This window comes from Stigmatopora argus, chromosome 3 (genome assembly GCF_051989625.1).
Source record: "Stigmatopora argus isolate UIUO_Sarg chromosome 3, RoL_Sarg_1.0, whole genome shotgun sequence".
NCBI lineage: Eukaryota > Metazoa > Chordata > Actinopteri > Syngnathiformes > Syngnathidae > Stigmatopora > Stigmatopora argus.
In genome coordinates this window covers 10336172-10358690 of record NC_135389.1, presented here as the reverse complement: position 1 = coordinate 10358690, position 22519 = coordinate 10336172, and the positions used below count along the sequence as shown (strand labels likewise).

The window sequence follows — 22519 nt, the reverse complement described above, 5'->3', positions numbered from 1 at the left end:
GCACATAGTCAGGTAAGATAATTGCACATGTCAAATATGCTCCTTTTTGTAGCTGTATCATAAAATAAATAAAACACCTGTTTTATGACAAAATGATCTGAACGTGCAGAAGCAGAAACATTTATTTTTTTTAAAAACCTCAATTTTCTAACAGCCCAATTTTCTCTACTTGCAGCACCCCTTGAGTGAACTCATAATTTTAGTAGTCTTTCCCTAAGTACTGTACACACTTAAAAATATTTTCAAATCAAAATACTATGAAATTCCTCAGTAACAATTCTCTAACTGAGTTCAGAAATGTAGTCAACTGTCGCAACACAAATCACTGATTCACCTTCATTTGTGCAAATGTTTCTTTTGACAATAAAATAAAAACATTTATTTCATCCACAGGGTAGCTGGTGAGTAGGAAAATATCTATCGAATAACAAAAAATATCATTATTTAGCAATAAAAAAACAAGATGACGCCCCGGATTGCTCGTTAACCACAAGAACTGTCCCACACATTCGCACCTATCTGCAACTTGGAGCAGTGGTGTAAAACGTACGGCCCGGGGGCCAGAAGGGGCCTGCAAGGGAGTCTGATCTGGCCGTGGGGTTGTTCTGAGTAAAAGGCACTTTGAGGTTCATTCACCCTGTACATATAGAATCAAATGTTTTTATTTTATTGGACACGGGTGCCGTGAAACCAAAATGTTGTGAGTTGTGTGATGTCCAATTCACTTCAAGCGACTATGAATGCATCTTTAAATCCCATTGACAGCGCTAGATGTCCAATCTTTTTTAACTGGGTGAAACTTTCTGGCTAAAAATAAACTGCTCCTGCCCACATGAGGTTTAGTTGGCATGAATCTGGCCCATGAACCAAACTCATTTGTTCACAGTAGTTACTTCCAAGCATGTTTTAGGAATGTGGGAGTACCCACAGAAAAGCCGTTAGAGAGCATGCAACCTCCAAACACGAGATTTAAAAACGGCAACCCATGAACTGTGAGGTAGATGTGCTAACCCTCCAACTTTGTGCTGCCTCAATAGGTACTTATATAGTTTTTTTGTTTTTTTTTAAGAAAATGTTCAAAGATCTGACTAAAATGACAACATTACCCACATGATATGATAAAAAGAAGCCACCCAAAAATCTCTCCAGTACAAATATAGGCACGTGACGTGACGCCAACTCATACCTGTAGACATGATTTCGATTCATAGCCTTCGTTTAAAGTTTGTCACAGATTCTTGTGCCTGAAGGCCAAGTCTATTTTTTGTTGTTTTTTAAGAGAATGTGGCAGTGAGAAGGGCCTCTTGCTGCTGATGATGAAGGGTGCCAATCCCAACAGCGGGGGCCGGCAGAGCAGGTCGGCTCACTAGGCGTAGCTAAGAAGACAACATTTGGAGGTTTTGTAACCTACTTTGGAACTCGCGGGAAATGACGCTCACCTTGCACGCCAGCTGCTTCTCAAACCTGGGCGCCACAAAGGACCAGGGGCCCATGTTCTGGGGTTCCTCCTGGCTCCAGATAAACTCTGCAGGGACATGAATATTTTTCCTGTTTGTTATCGTCGCATTGTGATTTACAGGAAAAAGTCAGCTCTGCAATGCTCTGCGAAGTTCCTCGCTTATGTTTTTTTTCCCAATCCACTTTTGACTCAGCGCACACCTTGACCATTTGAGAAAGTTGCAACTTCTAAAGAGTAGCAGCAAAAATATGGGTTTTTCAACAACAACAAAAAGTACTTTGTGATTGGGAAAATTGACCCGATATCAACAGAAAGTGACCCAGAAATGTTCGAAAATAAACTGATCTGTACATACTCGAAATTAACTCAAGGCCTGCCATTTATGCCAAATAGACACCTAATTAATTTTAACTGGGCTGTGAATGAACATTCAAAGCTTAGAAACAATTGACTGCCCTAAAACTGTGAGCAGATGTTTTGTTAATCTTATTGATGAGAGTATCCAAGTGAAATTTGTGGGTGAAATGGCCAATGTGGTGAAAGCAACCTGTGCACAACTGCTGATTTAAAAAAAAAAGAATTAAGATTAACTTATTTCCGGGTGAAATTATCCCATCACTTGATAGTTTCGCTCTATTAATGGAGTGAAAAACGATGCTAGTCTTCAAATCAAATTTCCACCTATGCTAGCTAGTTGGGTCTAGAATTGAGATTACCGGCTCGGAACAAGGAGTCATTTGTACATGGACGTACCTTTAGCGTTGGTATACTTATTAAGTTCTGCCTGGAGAGCATCCAGCGGGAAAGGACACAGCTCCTCCAAGCGGATTAGCGCCGAGTCCTGCCTGCCTGCAGCATCCCTCTGCTTCAGCAGAGCGTAGTAGTGCTTCCCTGAGCACAGCACCACTCGCTGGACTCTAGTCAAATTACAAAATGGATTTTGTAATGGAAGTCATTCAGTTACCAAGAACGTAAATTAATAAATGTGCCTATCTCATCAAAATCCCTGGCAAAACCATGCAAAACCTTTTACGTTTCAAAATTATGGGTTTTTGTACTTTTCAGGTGAGACCGATGTATCCCCCAACACGGACTTGAAAGATGTTCCTGGCGCCATTTCTGCCAAGCTGGATGCAGCCCCCTTAAAAAAAGGACAGTTATTTCGATGAATAGCCATTTTGAAAAGCTCACTTGAGTAATGCGCTCACGGAAAATCGAAGCAACATCTTGGGTCCGACCACAATGAGAGGTTTGCGGAAATTTCGGATCATCTGGCGCCTGAGCAGGTGGAAGTATTGAGCCGAGGTGGTCGGGTTGACCACGGACATGTTGACCGTGTCATCGTCCACGCCCTCCTCCTTACTGTCACACATCTAAAGGTGGCACAAAAGCAGCCCGTTTGACCTTTCATAGGGGACTTAATGAACTCGTTGGCTGTCATTGGCGTTAAATGTCCAACCCATTTTGACTGTCAAAATGGGTTGGATATGTATTGTTGTCAATGGACAACAATAGGCTAAATATACTACGAAATTACAAAAAAGAAAATTGCAAGAAAAATCATGTTATTGGGAGGCGTAACCTGAGCTGTTTTTGTTCTTAAATTTATTAATTTAGTTCTTAATTCATTAATGTAATCATTTCCAAAAAATATATCAAATCATATTAAAAAATTATATATATCATGTTTGTGAACACTAGGTCTTTACGAGGTTACAATTTTTTTTAATGACCAGTCATAATGGATTGGCTGTTCATCACCATCAATGTCAGCCAATGAGTCAAAACCTAAATTAAAAACATAGATACATTTTTTTACCTCGTTCTGATTCACAAAAAATGACTTCATAATATTTTTAATCACATGATCAGATCGGGGACATCTCCAGTTATTAGATAATTGATTATTAACTGCTGCTGAAGTAAGTGAAGCACCACATTTAAATAAAAACATATTCATACTGGTGATTAGTACAGTGTTATTGTTTTGTGTTATTGAAAAGTAAAATAATTTATATAACTGCACTGAAGGCACGACGACTTAAGTGACTATTTGATTATTGTAGGCCTTTCTATCAGCAATTGTGGTGTATTAACCTGCAAAAAGCGCTCCATGCGACAGGAGGAGTGTTCAGGTCCAGCTCCGTCGTAGCCGTGAGGCAACAGGATGACCATCCCGCACTGGAGCAGCCATTTGGCCTCGCCTGAAAACAACAAAGTTTTACACCTCAATGTCATCAAAGAGTATCTCCATCCAAAAATAAGCAAACTATGGAAAGAAGACTATAATTGAGCATACCTCCAGAGATGAACGTGTCAAAGATGATCTGAGCACCGTTGAAGAAATCTCCAAACTGAGCCTCCCAGATGGGCAAGAGCTTCGGCTGAGCGATGCTCATGCCGTACTCGAATCCCAAGACCGCTTCCTCCGACAGCGGGCTGTTACACACCTCCAAATTACAAAGAGAACTATGTTATGAAACATACTACATGGAATTTTCTGTCTGGTCATCAGCGTGACTGGACGTTTGGTCGACCGGACGTTTGGTAGAACGGACGTTTGGTCGCCGGGTTCGCTCGCTGTCAAATTATGACAGAGAGTTTACTGTTGATATTTTGATATTAGATATCTAAATATTAAACTCACTCTCGCTCTCTCTCTCTCTCATGATTATAATTTTGAGAGCTGGTTTCAACAGTAACAACCCAGCGATCAAACGTCCGTTCGACCGAACGTCCGTTCGACCGAAAGTCCGGGGACCAAACGTCTTTCGACGAAACGTCCGAGTACCGGTCATCAGAGCCACTCTTGCATTACAACAAACAAGCCACCATGCCAAAAGCACATTTAGAACATAACGTGTACTGTGAGAACGGCGCAAGTCAACAATATAAAGTGACCATTAACTAGGGTTACATTATAGTCACAATTATGTTGAAATGTAAACGAGTTGTTATCATTTGTACCTCGAGGAGCCCTGTCTGCTCAGGGCTGATGTGATTGAGAGGAATGAACATGTCATTAGTGTCTTGGCAGACAACCATAGCATGCCGCTGACTGAAAGTGCCACGTCCCACGTCCTGCCCGCTGATACGAATGTTAAAGCCTGCAATGATGACGAGAAAGACCATCGGCATGTACAGACAGAAGAGGTGGATTAGCCTTCCGAAAGCAGATTGTCACCTTGACAAAGGAGGGAACCAAAGGCCAAGGCCTCCGCTGTGGACCAGTCCAGTTTGGTGCCCTCTTCAAGCTTTTGTAGTCGAGCCTGAGCACAAAATGTATCGTTAACATCAGCGATTCACTTCCAAACCACTGTCAAGTGTGGGGGGGATCCATTCACTCATTTTCCAAGCAGCTAATGTATACTATAAATAATATATCTATGTTCAGCTACTTACACCAATTACGTATAGTTATGGGCAGAATTAATAACAGCACAATCTCTATAATACATACATTAATTTTCTATATTTGTGATTCTGGCACGAGTATCGCTGAATGAAATCACCCGGACATAATGTTGAAGTGACTTCAAATTTTCTTTAAAAGACATTTTGTTAGGTGCAGTACAAAGCATTTTCAATTATAATCATTCAAAATTGCATGAATACGTATTGTATTTGTTTATTTATAATTGGATTGAGAGTTTATGTGACCTATATGTTGAACCATTATTATTTTGCAATTACATGTCTTTTAAAGTAACTTATTTTAATACATCTAGGCTAATGTAAATACATTTTAATAGCTTTAAGAGAATTAAAGACAGAGGTTGTTATTTAGGGCTATTTCACCAAATGTAACAGTTGTTAGCTCACTTTTAGGAAGTATTGGAGTATATCCTGGAGTACTTGAATTTTTTTTAGGGAGTATTTCAGTACATTTAAGTGTATTTAGGATATTTTAGGGCTTATTTCAGTATATAAAGACTAGGTAATCTCACTTTTAAGATGCATTTTGTCCACCTGGGCCTATATTTTGTAGGTCGACATGGTGGTGCTTGCTCAAGAGGTACAGTAACAACGGTCGGAAAGTGCGTTTTAATCCATTTAAATGTGTTTAAAGCTTGAGGAATGGGACTTGCCGTTATGTAGTCTCTGGATATGGAGGATGTGTGCGTGTACCTGTGCGTGAGTCTTGACTAGATGGCTATGCAACTGGATGTGCTCAGAGATGTCCACAGACTTGGCTCCGACGAACTGCAGTAGTGGGACGGGGACGCCCGTGTCCCAGGAGGTGACTCGGGCCTGGGGTTCCACCAGGTCCCCCCAGCGGCCCTGCAGGTTGGTGGGCGGGGGGCTGTACACAGTCATATTAGCCAGCTTGTCGTTGAGGAAGGCATAGTACTCCGTTTTGATCCGGCTGCACTCGGCCTCCGTCATCAAGCCCTCGGAGATGAGCTGGTCCGAGTAGGAGTCCGGGACACTGGTTCGGGACCTGCCGGAAAGCACCGGTTACATTTTCAGTTGTGTTTCAAAGAGGATGCATTCAAGAAATGGCTTGCAAGTAAAGAGTCAGATTTTTTAAGTGGTGTTTAAAAGGGGTGGGACAATTCCATATCACTAAAAGGCATTTTGATTTGTTTCCCTAATTCACTCAAGGAGAGGTCTGTTTGAACTTGAAGTGTAACACAAAGCTTGGCTCGCAACAAAGCAAAAATGATCTGATGTAACTCAAGAAAATATGTGAGTTTGTCAAGTGATGAGGCTCCTACTTGTCAGAAAGTCTTGTAAGGAAAGTCAAACTTTCCATTGGTCCAGTAAAAACGCTTTGTACTTGGGTCCATTTTTTTTTACACATCAGACTTATGCACGGACGGCCCGGTGGCGAGAGTGGTTAGCGCGTCGGCCTCACAGCTCTATGGTCCTGGGTTCAAATCCAGGTCATGTCCACCTGTGTGGAGTTTGCATTTTCTCCCCGGGCCTGCGTGGGTTTCCTCCGGGTACCCTGGTTTCCTCGTACATTCCAAAAACATGCATGGTAGGCTGATTGGACACTTTAAATTGCACCTAGGTGAGTGTGCATGGTTTCCCGTCTCCTTGTGCCCTGCGATCGGCTGGCCACGGAGTCAGCTGGGATAGGCTCCAGCACCCCCCGCGACCCTAATGGGGATAAAGCGGTTCAGAAAATGAGATGACATGAGATATATATCTACTAGATTTATGCAACTTGAACTTTGCAACAACAAAAAACAACTGAAAAATTCCTGGAAAAGTGCACACGTCAATGTATATCGAAAATAAGGCTTAACTGACCGGATGACCTTGTACATGGCCGGGTTGGTGAAAAAAGGCTCATCTAATTCGTTGTGTCCCCACTGGCGGTAGCAGATAAGGTCCAGAATGACGTCTTTCCTAAAGCGCCGCTGATACTCAACAGCAAGTCGAGTGGCCCGCACCACCTCTTCCGCGTCGTCGCCATTCACGTGGATCACGGCGCAATTCACCATCTTACCTGATGTACGTGGAGAATATGAGAGTCACGTGAACCAGTCTTTCAACATTATCATGTTAAACTGTTTGCAGCTTTGCTATATTGCATATTGCCTTCACCATTGTGCCCGTTCTAACCATTAAAAAAACGCCTTCAAAAAAGACAATCGGACAAATGGACAAAAGACGAACCGCAATGTAGCAGGGAAACACTGTAATCATAGACTTCATTTGTTATAAGGAGACCAGCTGACTGACCAACATCGCTGCAGTATAAAGAAGATCTCCCCCGCTCGGACGGCGTGGTATATCCCACTTGGTTGTTAACTATCAGGTGGATGCTTCCGCCTACTCTGTAGTGAGGAAGGTTGGAGAGGGTCAATGTTTCTGGAACGATCCCCTGACCGGGAAAAGAGCCGTCGCCATGGACCTGTAGACGGAAAAATGTAAACAAAAAAATTATAAATGGAAAATGCATGTACATTTCAAAGTGTATGTTAACTTGTTTAATTTGGTATTACGTTGTTACTTTCTCGTTAAAAAGAAATCAGTTTGACTAATTATGGTTATTATAAGGGAAAAAGATTACTTGAAAAAATAGTAGCCATAGGTTAATTTTGTAAAATAAATGTTTTTGAACCGGTATCAGCTTCCAATCAGCAATAAGCAATAAAATCACTTTCATAAATTTCAACATAAAAAAAAGTATGAAATAAAATTTTAAGTCATCTCAAAAACGTAGTAGACATGTTTTTGTAAATGATGAAATTAAATAAGGAAGTAGTAAAACTAAAAATGTGCAAACGTAAACAAAACAACACAAAATCATTTCCAGGCTCTGTTAACTGTTAACTGCATTGAAGGGTCCTAACCAGGTGCTTAGTCGGCTTAAGTCTTAATAGGTACAAATCCCGCCTCCCAACCTGCAAACAGATGACTTGGTCCCCTGGCTGGGCGTGCTCGTCGGGCGAATAGTCGCCCTCTTTTCTGAGCTGCTGCCTGGCCCGCGTCTTGCCTTGAGCTACGGGATTGATAGCTTCCAGATGCGAAGGGTTGGGCAGCATAGTGACGTGAAGCGGGGTCCCTGAACCCAAGTCCAACTCCACCGAGGACGTCAAGTGGGACAGCACGTCCCCGATGGAGGGCGAAGTGTCAGGAAACTCGCTGAGGCCACGCATTTTACGGAACATCAGCTGCAAGTTGAGAGACAATGTTTAGATTAACAGACAAGTTTGCAAGGACTCCTAAATGTAATAGTCATCAACAACAGTCTTTGTTTTTACCTCTGGTGGGAACTTGAGCAATCCCGTGAGGAGGTTAAGTCGTCCCCGGTGCGGCATGCCGATGACGATATCAGTGACACCGCTCTGGGCCGACTGGAGGAAAAGCTCGTGGAAGAAGCCCATCACGCTCTCCGCTCCTTCTCCGCCATAACGTTTCACCGTGGAAAATTTGGTTGCCAAGAAGTGATCAAATTCCTAGAGTGAAAAAAAACGATGTAATTTGGAACTCTTAATTGAATCAAAACAGGAATACAGTTTTTCTTAAACCTCCTCAGTTGGCCTGCTGACAAGCCTTTAAGCCATTATGGTGCTCCTGATTATTTTTGTTCACTTAAAAAAAAAATACAATTAAGACAATTCGTCCACATACGTGAATATTACATTTTGGGTGATGTAGGCCACAATATTAACATTTGATCTTTGATAGTGGCGCAGTGTTATTAATCATTATTGTATTTTTGATATTTACATATAAACAAAGACCAAAGCCTGCAACGAATCTGTGGTGAAAAATACTTGATTCAGTGGAGAACAATCCTGTTTTTGTTGAGAGCAATTCAGCTGTTTTTTTCTACATTTCCTCTAGTAAAATATAATATTCTGCACCTCGCCCTATATTCCGTGGACTGTTTTGATTACCACGGTGTTGAAATCAGCAGTTAATTCCACAATCGCAAAGTCGCTACTAATATGCAATTGAAGAATTTACACAATTACAATTGAATGAGATTTTAATAAAAATGAAATAAATCAAATTAATTAAAACTGAAATACACCGGCAATGGCAGCTAATGAGGTCATAAATGAGCAAGTCCAGAGAGTGGGTCTGACCTGAGACTCCAGCATGAGCTTTGCTAGCGCCCTCCTTTCATCTGGAGAGAAGGTGGTGGTCTTGAGCTCCTCAAAGCGGTCGGCCATCCATTCCCTTTCTTCACTGCTACTCAGCTGAGTGGTCTCCACTGACAAGTGCCCACAGTAGGCCTTCTCTAGGTAGGCCTGGACCTCCTCAACCGAGGCCTCTACCTTGCCCATGTGGCGTAGCCCTGCAAAAAAAGGTGGCGATCGCAACACCAGAATGAATGCATGAAGGCAAAAAAAAATTCTGATTTCCAATTGTTTTCCCCTTCTGCAAAAAGGAAAGGCAGATGACATTGACTTCACCCATTGCACGCCAATAAAAAATATTTCCTTCTGTTTAATTATGTAAGAACAAAACTGTCACTGAACATAACATTAATGAAATGTCCTTGCATACAGTATACACGGCACTAGGTCTGTAGTATAAACAATGGATGTCAGCAAGCAACAGAAAACACTAAAGCATGGGTACAAGCTACTTCTTGTATATATAGTAATTAATACAAACGAAAGGTCGTGAACATGGTAAACCTAGGACTGACTGACTGCCTGTACATTGATGATTTTTTTTCTTCTAAAAATACCAAAACTACTTACATTAACAGACATTACAGCATGTAATAAAGACATTCTTATAAGCATATTATGCATAAATGTGCATCTTCAGTTCAAATGTGCTTACAATTGCCTTATCATAAGGTCATGTGCTGAAAGGAACTGATTTTGTATAAACGTTTTGAAATGTACAGTAATTGAGAGCAACCTGAAGTGTTGAGCTGTCCATTCAGGGTGCCCGTAAGCATGCTGATCTCTGGAACGCTGTCCATCACAGGCTTTTGTGGAAGCAGTGGGTTAATCTTGGCCAGTTTGTGTCCATGTGCTCGGTATGCCTCCACCAAACGTGCCAGGCCGTGATCTGAAAATGGGAAAAAACAAACACTGAAGATGAAGGGCTTTGGTCAGTGTTACTAAAGATTTGAGTCGACACAAAAAAAAGTACCTTTGAGGATTGCCAGCCTGAAAAAAAACTCAAAAATGAGAAAAATTTTTTTTTTTAAATCAATTTCAGTTTCCTGAGCAGAACTTCCACATGAAGAGTTAGCAAATAAAACAGCAACATGGCTGGAGGGTTTAAATGTTTTTGTGTTTGAACTGTACCAAAAGCTTGTTGACAATGTGTTTATTTACTTTTCAGCCACCGGTTAAGAAGAGCAGTTAAATGCCAGATGATAATTTGCTTATAAAAGTTGATTTTATTTGCTCTCTCCTGGAAATGGTTACACCTAAAGACAAATACACCAAGCACTAAGCTGTTAGCGTCATAGAGCGACATGTACAGAATCTTGATTTTAGTGCATACTGATTGGGCACCCATTCCACTTTGCAGAAAATTTTAGACTTTTAAGTGCGCCCTATGTGAGGACATATGTCCCGTGTTGCATTTGTACAGTTTATTATACCTTAATAAGGGGAATTGCAATCATTAATAAGGGGAGCAATTGGCTGAGGTTGACAGGTATGTAGATTGATCACCTGACCAACGGACGAGTGGTTAGTGCATCGGGTTGACAGTTCTGAGGTCGAGGGTTCGATCCCAGGTCGGTCCTCACCGTGTGTATGTTCTCCCGGCGTTTGTGTGGGTTTTCTCCCACATCCCCAAAACATACAGGGTAGGTTGGTTGAACACTCTAAATTGCCCCTAAGTATGAGTGTGAGATGGAATGGTCGTCCTTTGTCTCCTGGTGCGCTGCGATTGGCTGTTGGGATAGGATCGACCACCACCCGCCACCCTTGTAAGGAAAGTGGTTCGGAAAATGAATGAATGACTGTTTCCATTGATAACTATGGCACAGCCATATTGTGATCATTGTTATTATGAATATCGTTTCGCAAATCGTATCATATCGGGAAGAAGGCAGACGTTCCGATCCCTCCCAACAAGTATGCCTACTTCCCGGACAGAATGTACAAATTGCTAAAACTTTACAGATGACATGATGGCTGACATAAGCATCAAAGTTAAATAATGTGTAATGTGTCCAGATTCATTCAAGTGGCAATGCCTGCAGGTAAAATAATCCGTGGCGGAGGCTGACCTTGATTTAAACTCGCGATGCAGTCATTCAGCAAGTTGTCATGCCCGCGAGACTGTTTTGGCCGGTATCCGTAGACGCCTCTCTGTGTGTGGTAACAGCAGACAGCGGCCCGGCGAAGCAGGTCGAGCGGCATCCTTTTCGCGTAGTTTTTCAGTAATAGAGTCGCCGACATGGTTTTGAAGGGGGAAAGTAAAAAAAAAACAAGAAGGTAAATCACTGGAGAAGGACGGAGGCCATACTGCCAAGTGGCTCAGACGGAGGAGGAGGAGACGCTAGTGCACTTTGATTGGACGATGACACGGTAGAGAAAATGACAGAACTTCCGGTTTTATCAACGGTCTTGGTTAATTTATCGTAGTAGTTTTTATGTCACTTTTTGACATTCAACAAATTTGATAAAACTGGACGATTTAAGTCACGGACGAGTTGTTTTGATTAAAACCAGCAAATATCGCGCACGTGCCAATAATGACGTAAAGGCAACAGGTGCCAAACGAGATGTGATGCATTCCAGTACCGCCAAATAATGTGAACATTTAATTATAATTTCCTTTCCTTGCTTTTAATTTTCAATAAAGTAATGTATTTACGCGCAAGTGATGACGTAAGGGCAACAGGTGCCCACTGCCAAACGAGATGTAATGCGTTCAGGTTCTCCGAAATAATGTAAACATTTAAAAAAACACAATTTCCTTGCTTTTACTTTTCAATATCCTAATTTACTATCATACGGAATGTCATGAAAAACCTTATCTATGTGGGCTACTAATGAATTATGTTGGCTATGTAGTTATTATTTATTGATTATTTATCTGTTCTTTTGTTTATTTGTGCACTTCCCTACTTATGTTGTCAACTACTACTTATGTGACTACTTTATTTATTATTATGTATTATTTATTTGTCTGTTTGTTTGTTATTTCTGCTCTTTGTGAAGATGTAAATCTCATACTTGTATCATGACAAAAACATTGACTATTATTAATGATATATAATGTATCTTATTTATTTATCAACTTATTTATTACCTATTTATTCATGTCTAAAATGTATTTTCCTGTTTCTGTATTCACACCCTCTTGCTACTGTGACAGTGAAATTTCCTGAATATGGGATGAATAAAGTTATCTAATCTAATCAAATTTCATCCCAGATGAGATTATTTAATAAATTGAAAACAGAATGTAATTTTTCTGAAGTCCAACAGAGAAAAACATAAATAAAAGTATTTCCAGGGGTCACACACACAATTAAAGTTTTGAAAATTTTTCTCTTGACGAATAAAGTCACTATTTAACCCTTATGGGAAGGTGACTGATTTGGGTCACAAAGGCCAAAAAATAACTAACATACATCTTAACCTATACTTTTGTTTGATGTTCTCAAACAATAAAATTGGGAAATATTTCAAATGGGAACAAATATTTTAGAGCACGATATGAAAGTACAATTGTATTTTTGCTTGAATACAATTGAGAGTATGTATTTCACTTTAGTCACCTCTGTAATTATGCAAAATGGATGGGGGGGAAAATATCCACTTTAGTTTGGTCAATTGATTGATTTTCTGCACAATGTGAAATTATTCACGACCGTGATCAAAAATGACTCAATTTAACCATCATTAGTCCCTAAAGTCAAAGTTCTGAATAAGACCAAAGTGAAAATGGCATAACGCAAAAGAACACAGCCAGTTGTCTCAGGTTAGCGAAATACGGCACACACACACACAGGGGACTGGCATGGGGGTTGTTTTGTAATGTTGGTACGTCACTGAACAAAACGGACGCACAAAGACACTGTTCATATTAGGGGAAATGGTTTAATCTGAGACAGAGGCAAAGAAACACACCACAAACATCGACCAAAAAGAACAGAGTTTTTCATCTACATACTCTGCTATGGGGGAAAGGAAAATATAACAGAAAAACACACAAAAAAAGGATCTAGTACACAGATTAAAAATAAAAAGCAAGGCTCAAACTAAACAATTAGTAAACTCTTAAACTAAGACAATTATCCACACACGTCAAAAATCCAGATGACATCACAAATACTAACATGAAACTTACCACCATTAAGAGGATCCCAACACCCCCCAAGAAACAGATTAACTAATTGAGGTGAGTAAAGTCAAAACCAGGCATCTTTTTTTTTCTTTTCTTTTTTTGAATGACACAATTATGATAATTATAATAGTTTGACAGCAACAAGCAAAAAGATCTGTTCAAGGCGAGGAGGCCACATTGAGAGGCCAGACAATTTCGATTTCTTTTCTTTTAATTTCCAATATAAAAAGCGTCACTGGTACAAAAGACATTATGAACAACCAGTTGTAGAAATCGGACAAAGGCCTGTGTTTCGCCTCAGAATTTTTTTTTTGTTTTGTTTTGTTTTTCCTCCTTCCTTGTTCAAATCCCACCCTCACTCGAGAAAAAAACATGTTCACATCAAGATGCACCCACTTTGGCTTTTCATCGAGACCAAGAAAAAAAACATCTATTAAATTACCAATTATCAGACAAGAAAACAATATATTGTTATGCTCATTTGATGAAGACAATATCTAAAGAAGATGCAAAGCTATCACACTGTTCCCTCTTGAAAAGCACTTCAGAATTCAACCAAGAAGGAAGTGATTGTTGGAGCTGGAATTTGGTGATGGAAGCCCCTGAAGTGAGACTGACTGACTGTACATTGTGCTTTTTTTTTCTCTTTTTTTTTATAAGTTCACCATCGCTAAACACCTCAACACATACACACAATGCTTGACTAACAAAAGTGGTTCTTAAAAACGTCAAAGCAAGTCCACATGGTGTCGCAAAGTGTTCCAGTGCTTGAGAGCTCACACCTTCAAATATATCGAATATATAGGTATAGTTATATATTAATAACGGGGGGGATATTGTTCATCTACAAACGCTTCACGTCACAATACAGTTACTAATACAGAATTTTCTTCGGGGTGGCATCTAAGCAAGTGACACAAAAAAAGGCGAAGTGCAGCAATCTAACCAAGGCCTGATAAGGATGTGTAGGCAGTTTTCTAGACGTGTATGGCACTTTATTTATTGTATTGCATTATATATATAGATATATATCAATAGAAAAACACTGTAAAAAGCATTCAAAAAGAACTATTGGGATATACACACAACTTTTTACCCCAAAAAAGGAAAGCTCACACATTTGTGCTTAGTAGTCGTTTTACAAGACACACATATTGTGCACTGTTTAGTTTTGTTTTTTTTTTCAAATTGGGTATGGGGGTCAGGGGGTCTTTCTCATTCTAGGGGTGCTTGCAGACAATATGACAAAAGAAAAGATTATGCATGTGTCAATTTGTTTCTCATACAAAGAAAAACCCTGAGTTGGCAACTCATTAGCACAATTCATTGAGCAAGCCTTCTATTTGCAGGGGACAAGGGGGGCGGCCTTCAGTGGTTGTTTTGGTGTCGTACAATAAAACACAACCCCGAAAAAAAAAGAATCACCCCAAGTGTAAACTTTGTGCGGAAAGAGTGGAATGTATTTTGTAAACCAACACCGCTGTGGTGGGAATTGTGAAACTCAAAAGAGGCGTCCAAGTGGTCTCTTCTTCAGGGGCTCCCACAATGATGACCACACAAACCGCACTTGTGTGTGTGTGTGTGTGGTGTGTGTGTGGTGTGTGTGTGGTGTGTGTGTGGTGTGTGTGTGGTGTGTGTGTGTGGTGTGTGTGTGTGTGGGTGAGTGTATGTGGGTGCGTAAAGAAACCTCAGGTGGGTTGTCTAACTTCCAAACTTTTGACACATGGGCACTTTGACAAGAAAACAAAAGACATTGTCTGGCATCTGTATAACAAACATTGCAAGTAAAATGAGGCATCCGAAAACAACAAAAGCGTCCATAGCATAATTTTAACTTCACAGAAATTCAACAAGACGTACCAAGTCATTCTTAAATTTTTTTCTAAGAATGAATGTTTTTTTAAACTTCAAGTGTGGTCTCAATTGGGTATAAATGACTGTCAAACTGATTCTTACGTCCTCTTAAAAAAAAAGAAAAGAAGCAATACACTGAAGACTAAAGTTCCCCCTTTTCCCTGCCCCCTTCCCGACACAGATGACGTTACAACATAAATCTACAAAAAAACCCACCGTTTTTGCCTGGGTTTCATTTGTTAGACCTCTATAGATTCAATGGTATAAAATATAGGTAATCTAAGTGTGCATTTAAACCACAGATTGTCTATTTGTGAATCAGTTCTAAAAAAGTTTGACTTGCGTGTAGGTAGTCATTTCTCCAAACTGAGCAAATGTACCTTTTATTGTGCCATTGGTAGTTCAAAAGAAAAAAGGGACATACACTGAATAGTTATGTAAATTAAAACTTTTCAATAATGAAGACATAAGCATTAATGAAGACAAAAAAAAAAAGAAAAAAATTCACGCCACCCAAATGTCAAGCTCTTATTCAAGAGCAGAGGGCTTTTTACTGGTCAGAAAAAAAGTGGTTTCTAACCCTTAAACATATTGCTAATGACACAAAAAAAGCACAGCTGCGTGCCAATCCCTGTATTTAATCTTAACGAGGAGAGGTATTAAAAGAAAACGTAAAAAAAAGGTGCTAAAATAAGAAATCCCACAGGTTTAAAAATTAAAAAATAAAGAGTTGAACGTAGGTTCGTTTTCACATTAATTTGCTTGAACTCTCTCCCATCCCGTCACATTTGGATACAAAATCGAAAAGACAAATAATGAACACGCATGCAGAAACAAGTCAGGTTTGAGCTAAGTGGGCGGGCCAGGTATTGGTCAGGCGAGCTTAGAGACACATCACAGACAATGGTGGTGGTGTGGTGAGGATGAGGAGGCCAGCGGGGAGAGCGCCGCGCCTTTCGACACCATGAAGACATGCTAGGCTAATGATGAGCAAACAGGCATGGAGATTTGTTCTAAAAAAATAAACATAAAAAGGAACAAAAACACAGAAGAGAGAAAAGAAAGAGGACAAAAGAGGAGAAAGTTAGGGCCACGGCACAAGAATCATTTTAGCCATGAGGCACAACAAACAACAACATAGAGCAAGGTCCCCCGTAAACACAAAAGAGCCGTTTGTGGCCGAGATAGAAATTATGCTGGAAGCCAGTTTGTCAATCATTTCGCGGGCATAAAACTTCTGTAAAATTTGGCTGAATAAAGTTGCAAGCATTAATTGACAACTTGATTCTTTACAGGCCTTGTTCTCAGACTTAAGCAACCAAAAAAACTAAGGGTTTACAGTAGTCCTCCATTAAAGTTATTTTTGTTTTTTGTTCAACAACTTTGATAATCAATTCAGCATGTATAGCCCCTGTTTCAATTTAAATGTTCTAAATTTCTTGTCATCTTCAATGAAAGTAGTTGATATATTCAAAAATATCTGCTTTTATTTGGGGAGGGGGAAAAATGATCAACAATTTTGCTGATTATAGGACAAAGCCAGAGGCTAAAAGATATTCAGTCTGTGGGGAGTGTGCTTCAAGTTGATCAATTCTTTTATGAAAAATATCTTTACCTGCAGCCATAGTACGATTAACAAGTAACTGCCATGTAGTAAAAATTGAAGCATTCTTCAGGATGACCTAGTATGCCTGGCATCAATAACATTTGTCGATGGAATGGCCCGAGGCCGAATTGAGTGTAAACAATTTCGATCATCACCGGTAGGTTGTAACAGTGAGACTGGAAACGTAGACAGGTTCATGTTTTTGGGGGAACCCTGACAGAGGGCAGCAACAAACAGTAAAAAGGTCAACAACCCAAGTCTACGACACCTCCCCCTCCTCTGCCGACACACAAAAGAAAAACCAATACACGGACTAGAGGAAGTGACAAAATGGACTCCCAACATGCAATGTATTTGGCACCTAAAAAGATCCATCTGGAGTCAGACCCCAATGGATGGCATAACTTCAGGAGGGTGTTAATAATAGAGAGAGAGGGAGAGAGAAAAAAGGCAGCCATCTAAACAACATTAAGAACAAACAATAAGACTGACTCATGTATGTCAAGAAGCACAATGAGGACTCGCTGGTTTTGGCTTTGGCCCTCGAAACCCACGCGAGCGATCCTTAGTCAACCTGTCGACGCGAGAGCTAAAGGCAATAATGAAATGAAAAAAAAATAGATATAAAACACAGACGACGCTCTCCTTTAGCCCCCCCCAGTGACAACACTGACTCCAGTGATAGTCATAAATAATTATACATTAAATTATTCAACTCAAATGACAAGATAAACCAGCAGGAATGAAATACAGTAGACGTGAAAGATCATTGCAAACTTTTTGAAGTAAAGCCTCAGGGCTTCTTCCTCCGCCCCCTGCCCCAGTGAGTCTGTGCTGTAGTAACTGGCCAGAGGGCAAACTTACCCTAGCAATGCTAGCATTAGAGCTGGGGAGGGGGAAGAAGGGGAGATCAGTAGGGCTTGCTGTCGTTCTTGGAACGCTTGAGCTGAACCTTCAGCCGCTTCATTCCGATCTGAAAGCCGTTCATGGCCTGGATGGCAGCTTGCGCCGACACGGGATTGTCGTAGCTGACAAACCCTGAGGACACACAAGGGGGGTGGGAACATGAAAAACTTTGTCGGATGTGATTTGTCAGCACTGGACAGCAAAAATGGACATATTTTGGAGTGACAAAAAAGAGAAAGCAACTCTTAACAGAGTAGGAGGGTTTTGACCTCATACAATAGTGGCCGTGCAAAAACCGTGAGCCACTGCCTCAAAAATGACAAATAGTCTGTATTATTTTTGCAGCCATCGGAATGTACAAATGAAGAAATACAACAACGACCAAACCTAACCTAATATATTTTGCAACAGTGAGTGTGGGAACCCCCCTACGAAACTAAAAGGAGGACGAACTCAATCTCTGGGACATTCTGACTGTACAAGACAAAGCATTTCTTTTAGGGAGCCGCAGTACTTACCAAAGCACTTGCTCAGATTGGTTTGTTTGTCGATGAAAACTTTAGCAGACACCACATTCCCAAAGGGCATGAACATCTGCAAAAGGTCTTGGTCCCCAAACTCTTGCGGCAGGTGGTAGATGAACAAGTTGGCGCCTTCTGGCCCTACTCCATTTTAGTAAAACCAAAAGCAGGATGTCAGGTTAGCTAGATATTTGTAGAGTAGAAGGAGGAGCCAATGCATGACGTCGCCATTTTGGTGCTCACCTTCCTTTTGGTGGCCGGGGATGCTCTGTTGCAGAAGAGGCTGAGGGTAGAGGGACGGCAGGGCCGAGGCCGTGTACTGCTGCATCCCTGAGTAGGCCTGGGTCAATGCGTCCATGGAGCTGGCCACTGAACCATTCGCCATGGATGAGCCAAGGCCTCCGTTCAGAGCCCCCATTCCTGCGGAAAAAAGGTTGCATGTGAAATTAAGCTGTGGCGCGCACTCTTCTGATGGTGACACCTTGGACGTCCCTACCTCCGACGCTGCTGGTGAGAGCATTGAGGTTGTTGAGGCCAACGGAGGCCCCGGTGAGACCCTGCAGGGTGCCTAGAGATGCCAATGTGTTCATGGCAGCACTGGCGCTGGACCCTGCTGTTGAACCAGCTGGTCAGTGGAAAAACATGACATATGGATTCAACATGGGTTTTGCCACAAGGCCAATAAAAATGTACAAGCTGAGAGAGAGCTCTCTACATTAACAGTCCCTCTTTGCACAGCTTAAAAAGACTAAGCTAATTTTGATGATTTTCTTCAAATACATGAAAATCAGTGTGAAGATAAGTGCTGAAAAAAATGGCCATCAGTGAGTGCTGAATCTCTGAGTTATAGGCAGAAACTCTGTTGGTCTTGATTTTTGCCAGGTGTTTTAGGGGAGTTTAAAATCCGATGAGCTGTGTGTTATCACTGCTTTCTGGCACACCCCAAACCAGTCAGTTGCTTTTCCATTTTAGCAAGGACCAATATACCGCAATGCCTTTAATATGGACATTTTGTGAATCTCACAATCCACTAAACAACATGGTGATGATCTTCACCTATTGCCGATGGGTCTAGAATTTTTAACGTTCAATGAACAGGGCATCAGTGAACCTGCTGGCAGTAAATCACCTGGACTGGCCAGAGCTCCTAGTGCGCTGGTGGCAGCTGACAAGCCACCGGAGGGGCCACCAGAACTCTGGGCTGCTGCGGCTGCAGCGGCTAATGTGGCCAAATTCTGGAGTTGGAGTGGATTCACCCCTAGCAAAAGACATTTTCATTAGGAGACGTCACATTTTCAAAGACTTGCAGCAAATTGGCAAACTGATAACCCTGTAAAATGGAATAATTTTCCATCACTAAATGAGTCAGCAAAGAATCAATATGGGCGTGCAAAACAGTATCACAAGGTTGACTCCTCAGAGACATTTGGTTTATTGGAAAGAACCATCAACTCACCTAGCCTCTGAATACTATTGAAACTGGTCTGGTTGGTTGTGGAAGCAGCCTGCTGCAGTAACTGAAGAAGAAATGGAATTGGAAATACGCATTTAGTTTCCAACCATTTTAACGGGATGGAAAAGGTTACATTTGATACCAATCCGCAACTTAAAAAGGTGCTAGCAGAACAGAAATAGATGAGCCGTTCATGTTACAGTCTCACGCTGACTGGTTGCGGATGAAATATATCTCATGCAACAATGTTTTTTGACACAAGTATAAGCATTGAAAGCAGATAAAACAATAAACAACACCTAGTATAAATCACCATGTGAAATACTTGACTATGCAAACACACATTCCTTGGATCTCTGCTAATGGAAACAAATTATGTTCACACACAAAAAAGTGACAGCGAGGGTAAACACGGCCATTGTGTGAAGAATGGGAAATTGGTCATACTGTGTCTGTGAAGCAGATAAATGCTTACACTCTTGAAAGAGTTTAAAAAGTAGCTTGTAAAATAGGCACACACACTTTATAGTTTCTTTCCAATATGTCAACATCTAGCTCCTTTCTGTCTGAGACTTAGGCGAAGCTTGCTTGACTTCCCTGGGATCGTTCAAGGGTTTTTCCCCTAATAGTTACACGTTGCACAGTGGGTAGCCAATACGTGACGTGTAGACGAGACAATTTGAGATACTTTATTTAACTGGCTCAGACAGAACTATCGTTTAAAAATGTGGGACAAGAGCTATTTTTACTCATATTAGCTATGATTGTCCTGCATTACACATCGGGAAAAATTAGTTGACTTTTCAATTTAAACAAGATTCTTTCTTCTTGGAATGCTGGCATCAGGAAGGACATCTGGCGTAAAACTAAACCAAATCTAACTGGCGACAGCTAAGGAGATAAGCCGAAAGTCCACCACCTTTCTGGATCAAAATGTTGTCTATCCCCTTCCATGTTGAGTTTTGTATGGTCAATATAAAAATGCCAAAGATATTTGAGGGTTTTAAGAAATTGGAAAATAAATAACCATACAGAAACCACATTAAAGCATAGGTACAAAGACTACCAGGCAACAATTTAAGTACCTTGTCTAGTATTCAGACTCAAGTCAATTTACACTTGTCTGAAATTGAAAATATAATGCCCAGTTTTGGTAGGTAGGTAATGTTTAAAAATTCAATGTGCCTGGAGCTAATTAGGAGATACACTGATTTTGAAAGGCAGAATGTATGTTCGACACAAAGAAACGTGACAAAAGGTTTAATAATTTCAATTAGTCTTACATCACAGCAGCCAATGAGTTAAGTGAGTGTCCTATAAAAGGGTCTTTTCCAACGATTTAGGTTAGGTTAGAACTTTATTTCATCCCGTAATCAGGAAATTTCTTGGTTGCAGTAGCAAGACAGACAAGACACACAAGACATCGTAGACCTAGGTAAAAAAAAACTGGAGCCACACAGGAAGTCCACAAGGTGGGGACCTTCTGCAGACTGAGACTGAAATATACTTAAAATATATATATTTCTTATCTTTAAATGCATTTAAGCATATGGGACATATTAAGCTCTGGTGGGCCACATACACTGATGCGATACGTCAAGATTCCACGTGATACTTACAGCTAGATACTGAGGTGTGAGGCTCCCCAAGCCAGCGAGGTTGCCCCAGGTTGAGGCGCTGTTGAGCTGCTGGATCTGCTGCACTAGTTGCTGCTGCAAGCGGCGTTGCTCCTTGTCCCGCTGCGTGTCAGCAAACTTCGCCACCAGAGGTGAGGAGCAGCCCTGAAGCGACAGCGACATTAAGCCGGTTCGGAAGCACACACAAATAAAATTAGTCCGAGAAATCACAAGGAATTTTTCCTTTCCCCCCCTTTATTTTTTAAATCAGGGGAAAACGGGGGAAGGATTTTCATCTTCTATGCCTCAATGTTCTTTTTATACTGCCGCTGCATTTTTATGAAAGCTAACACAGAGGACATGTGCCATGCATAGCTGAGCCAGTCCCATTCCAGAGAGGGCACAGAAAGATGCTGCAGACAAGTGAAGCATTTTAAGGCCCTGAATGGAGCTCACAGACAAATGAAGACAGTGATTTCAAATCAAAACAGGCATATGGCAGCAGATGTCGACAAGGAGAGTGCATTACAATAAACAGTCTGGACAAACAGATAGGCACAGAACGGCTCAGACAGATGCATTTGGACAAAATGGCATGCGCTGTTAAGTCTTTTTCAGAGTGAAGAGCCATACAGGAGGAGCAGACTGGACAGGGAAAATGGCTTCTGCACCTCAAGCTGCGGAGGCCGCTGGTCCAACTAGTACCCGGGACCAATTTTAATCCTGTCGGATAAGACTGTTTATAGGCGCCAATGTTTGAACTCGCGCCAATGCCCCGCCCGGCTAGAGGGAATGTCTGATTTTTTTCGCAGTCAAATTATCACGCCTCCACTTTTGAGACTCGATGGTGATTGAGGACAAGAAACTGGAGCTTGTTTGAGAGACTCTTATATTATCGGAGGTGGTGTGGGCTGTGGCTAGGCTTGTAGATAGCAATAAAAATACATTCTCAAAACAATTGTTATCGAGCTGAAGATTCAGCGGTCACCTGACATGTCAGCTAAGAAATAGCTCGTGATTTTTTTTCTTGTTTGTTTTAAAAACAGTCTTATAAATGTGCAAGTTTTTCCGAACACGTGGGGGCAGCAGAGTATGTGAGAAGGGTAGGGGAGCGGGGGTGGGGGAGAAATAGGTGCTGAGGGGGATACAGTACCTCCATAGTCTGAGAGTGATGCATGGTTTTGATTGCATTCTGTGCCATTGCCCTGGTAGCAAATGTGACAAACGCACAGCCTGTAGGAGGAGGAGGGAACAATAGGAGAGGGAGGGGGCGGGGAGAAGGAGGGAGGGACAAGAAGAAACAAAAACAAGACAAAAAAAGGTTTGGACAACTCGTTATGAACCCCCCAAAAACACATTACA

The 22519-nt window shown here is 41.2% G+C and overlaps 2 protein-coding genes across 12 annotated transcripts in view; both read right to left on the bottom strand.

Annotated features, from left to right (window-relative positions):
* Positions 1-104: 104 nt before the first annotated feature.
* dhtkd1 (dehydrogenase E1 and transketolase domain containing 1) lies at positions 105-11415 on the bottom strand. Of its 2 annotated transcripts, XM_077596445.1 has the most exons (18): positions 11133-11260; positions 10037-10053; positions 9800-9952; positions 9010-9221; positions 8179-8373; positions 7819-8088; positions 7154-7325; positions 6719-6917; positions 5588-5900; positions 4644-4728; positions 4427-4566; positions 3759-3909; positions 3557-3663; positions 2668-2832; positions 2518-2600; positions 2213-2376; positions 1440-1525; positions 105-1376 (listed from the first exon to the last, which is right to left on the bottom strand). In XM_077596445.1, the coding sequence occupies exons 3-18, from the start codon at positions 9861-9863 to the stop codon at positions 1275-1277; spliced, it is 2508 nt and encodes an 835-aa protein (XP_077452571.1). In that variant the 5' UTR covers positions 9864-9952; positions 10037-10053; positions 11133-11260; the 3' UTR covers positions 105-1274. The 2 variants fall into 2 exon arrangements, with proteins under 2 accessions (XP_077452571.1, XP_077452570.1); XM_077596444.1 differs by lacking the exon at positions 10037-10053 and having other exon boundaries at positions 11133-11415.
* A 1519-nt stretch (positions 11416-12934) lies between these two features.
* The window catches only part of LOC144070864 (CUGBP Elav-like family member 2), a 30577-nt gene continuing 20992 nt past the window's right edge, over positions 12935-22519 (bottom strand). For 6 of the 10 annotated variants that reach the window (XM_077595338.1, XM_077595347.1, XM_077595345.1 and 3 more), the window contains 8 exons: positions 22311-22390; positions 21161-21322; positions 19545-19605; positions 19218-19346; positions 18585-18713; positions 18332-18508; positions 18086-18232; positions 12935-17699 (listed from right to left, as the gene is read on the bottom strand). In XM_077595338.1, coding sequence (XP_077451464.1) covers positions 17572-17699; positions 18086-18232; positions 18332-18508; positions 18585-18713; positions 19218-19346; positions 19545-19605; positions 21161-21322; positions 22311-22390 — 1013 coding nt within the window. In that variant the 3' untranslated portion in view covers positions 12935-17571. The remainder of the gene's footprint in view (positions 17700-18085; positions 18233-18331; positions 18509-18584; positions 18714-19217; positions 19347-19544; positions 19606-21160; positions 21323-22310; positions 22391-22519) is intronic. The other 4 variants (XM_077595340.1, XM_077595344.1, XM_077595342.1 and 1 more) reach the window with 2 other exon arrangements.

What these genes read in the sequence shown, in the direction of transcription:
- dhtkd1 (XM_077596444.1), bottom strand. Translation starts at nt 11,304, where the DNA reads ATGTCGGCGACTCTATTACTGAAAAACTACGCGAAAAGGATGCCGCTC. An exon ending in AGATGTTGCTTCGATTTTCC is followed by an intron (nt 2,601 to 2,667) that starts GTGAGCGCATTA and finishes CCTTTTTTTAAG; the next exon opens with GGGGCTGCATCCAGCTTGGC. An exon ending in AGAAGCAGCTGGCGTGCAAG is followed by an intron (nt 1,377 to 1,439) that starts GTGAGCGTCATT and finishes TTGTCTTCTTAG; the next exon opens with CTACGCCTAGTGAGCCGACC.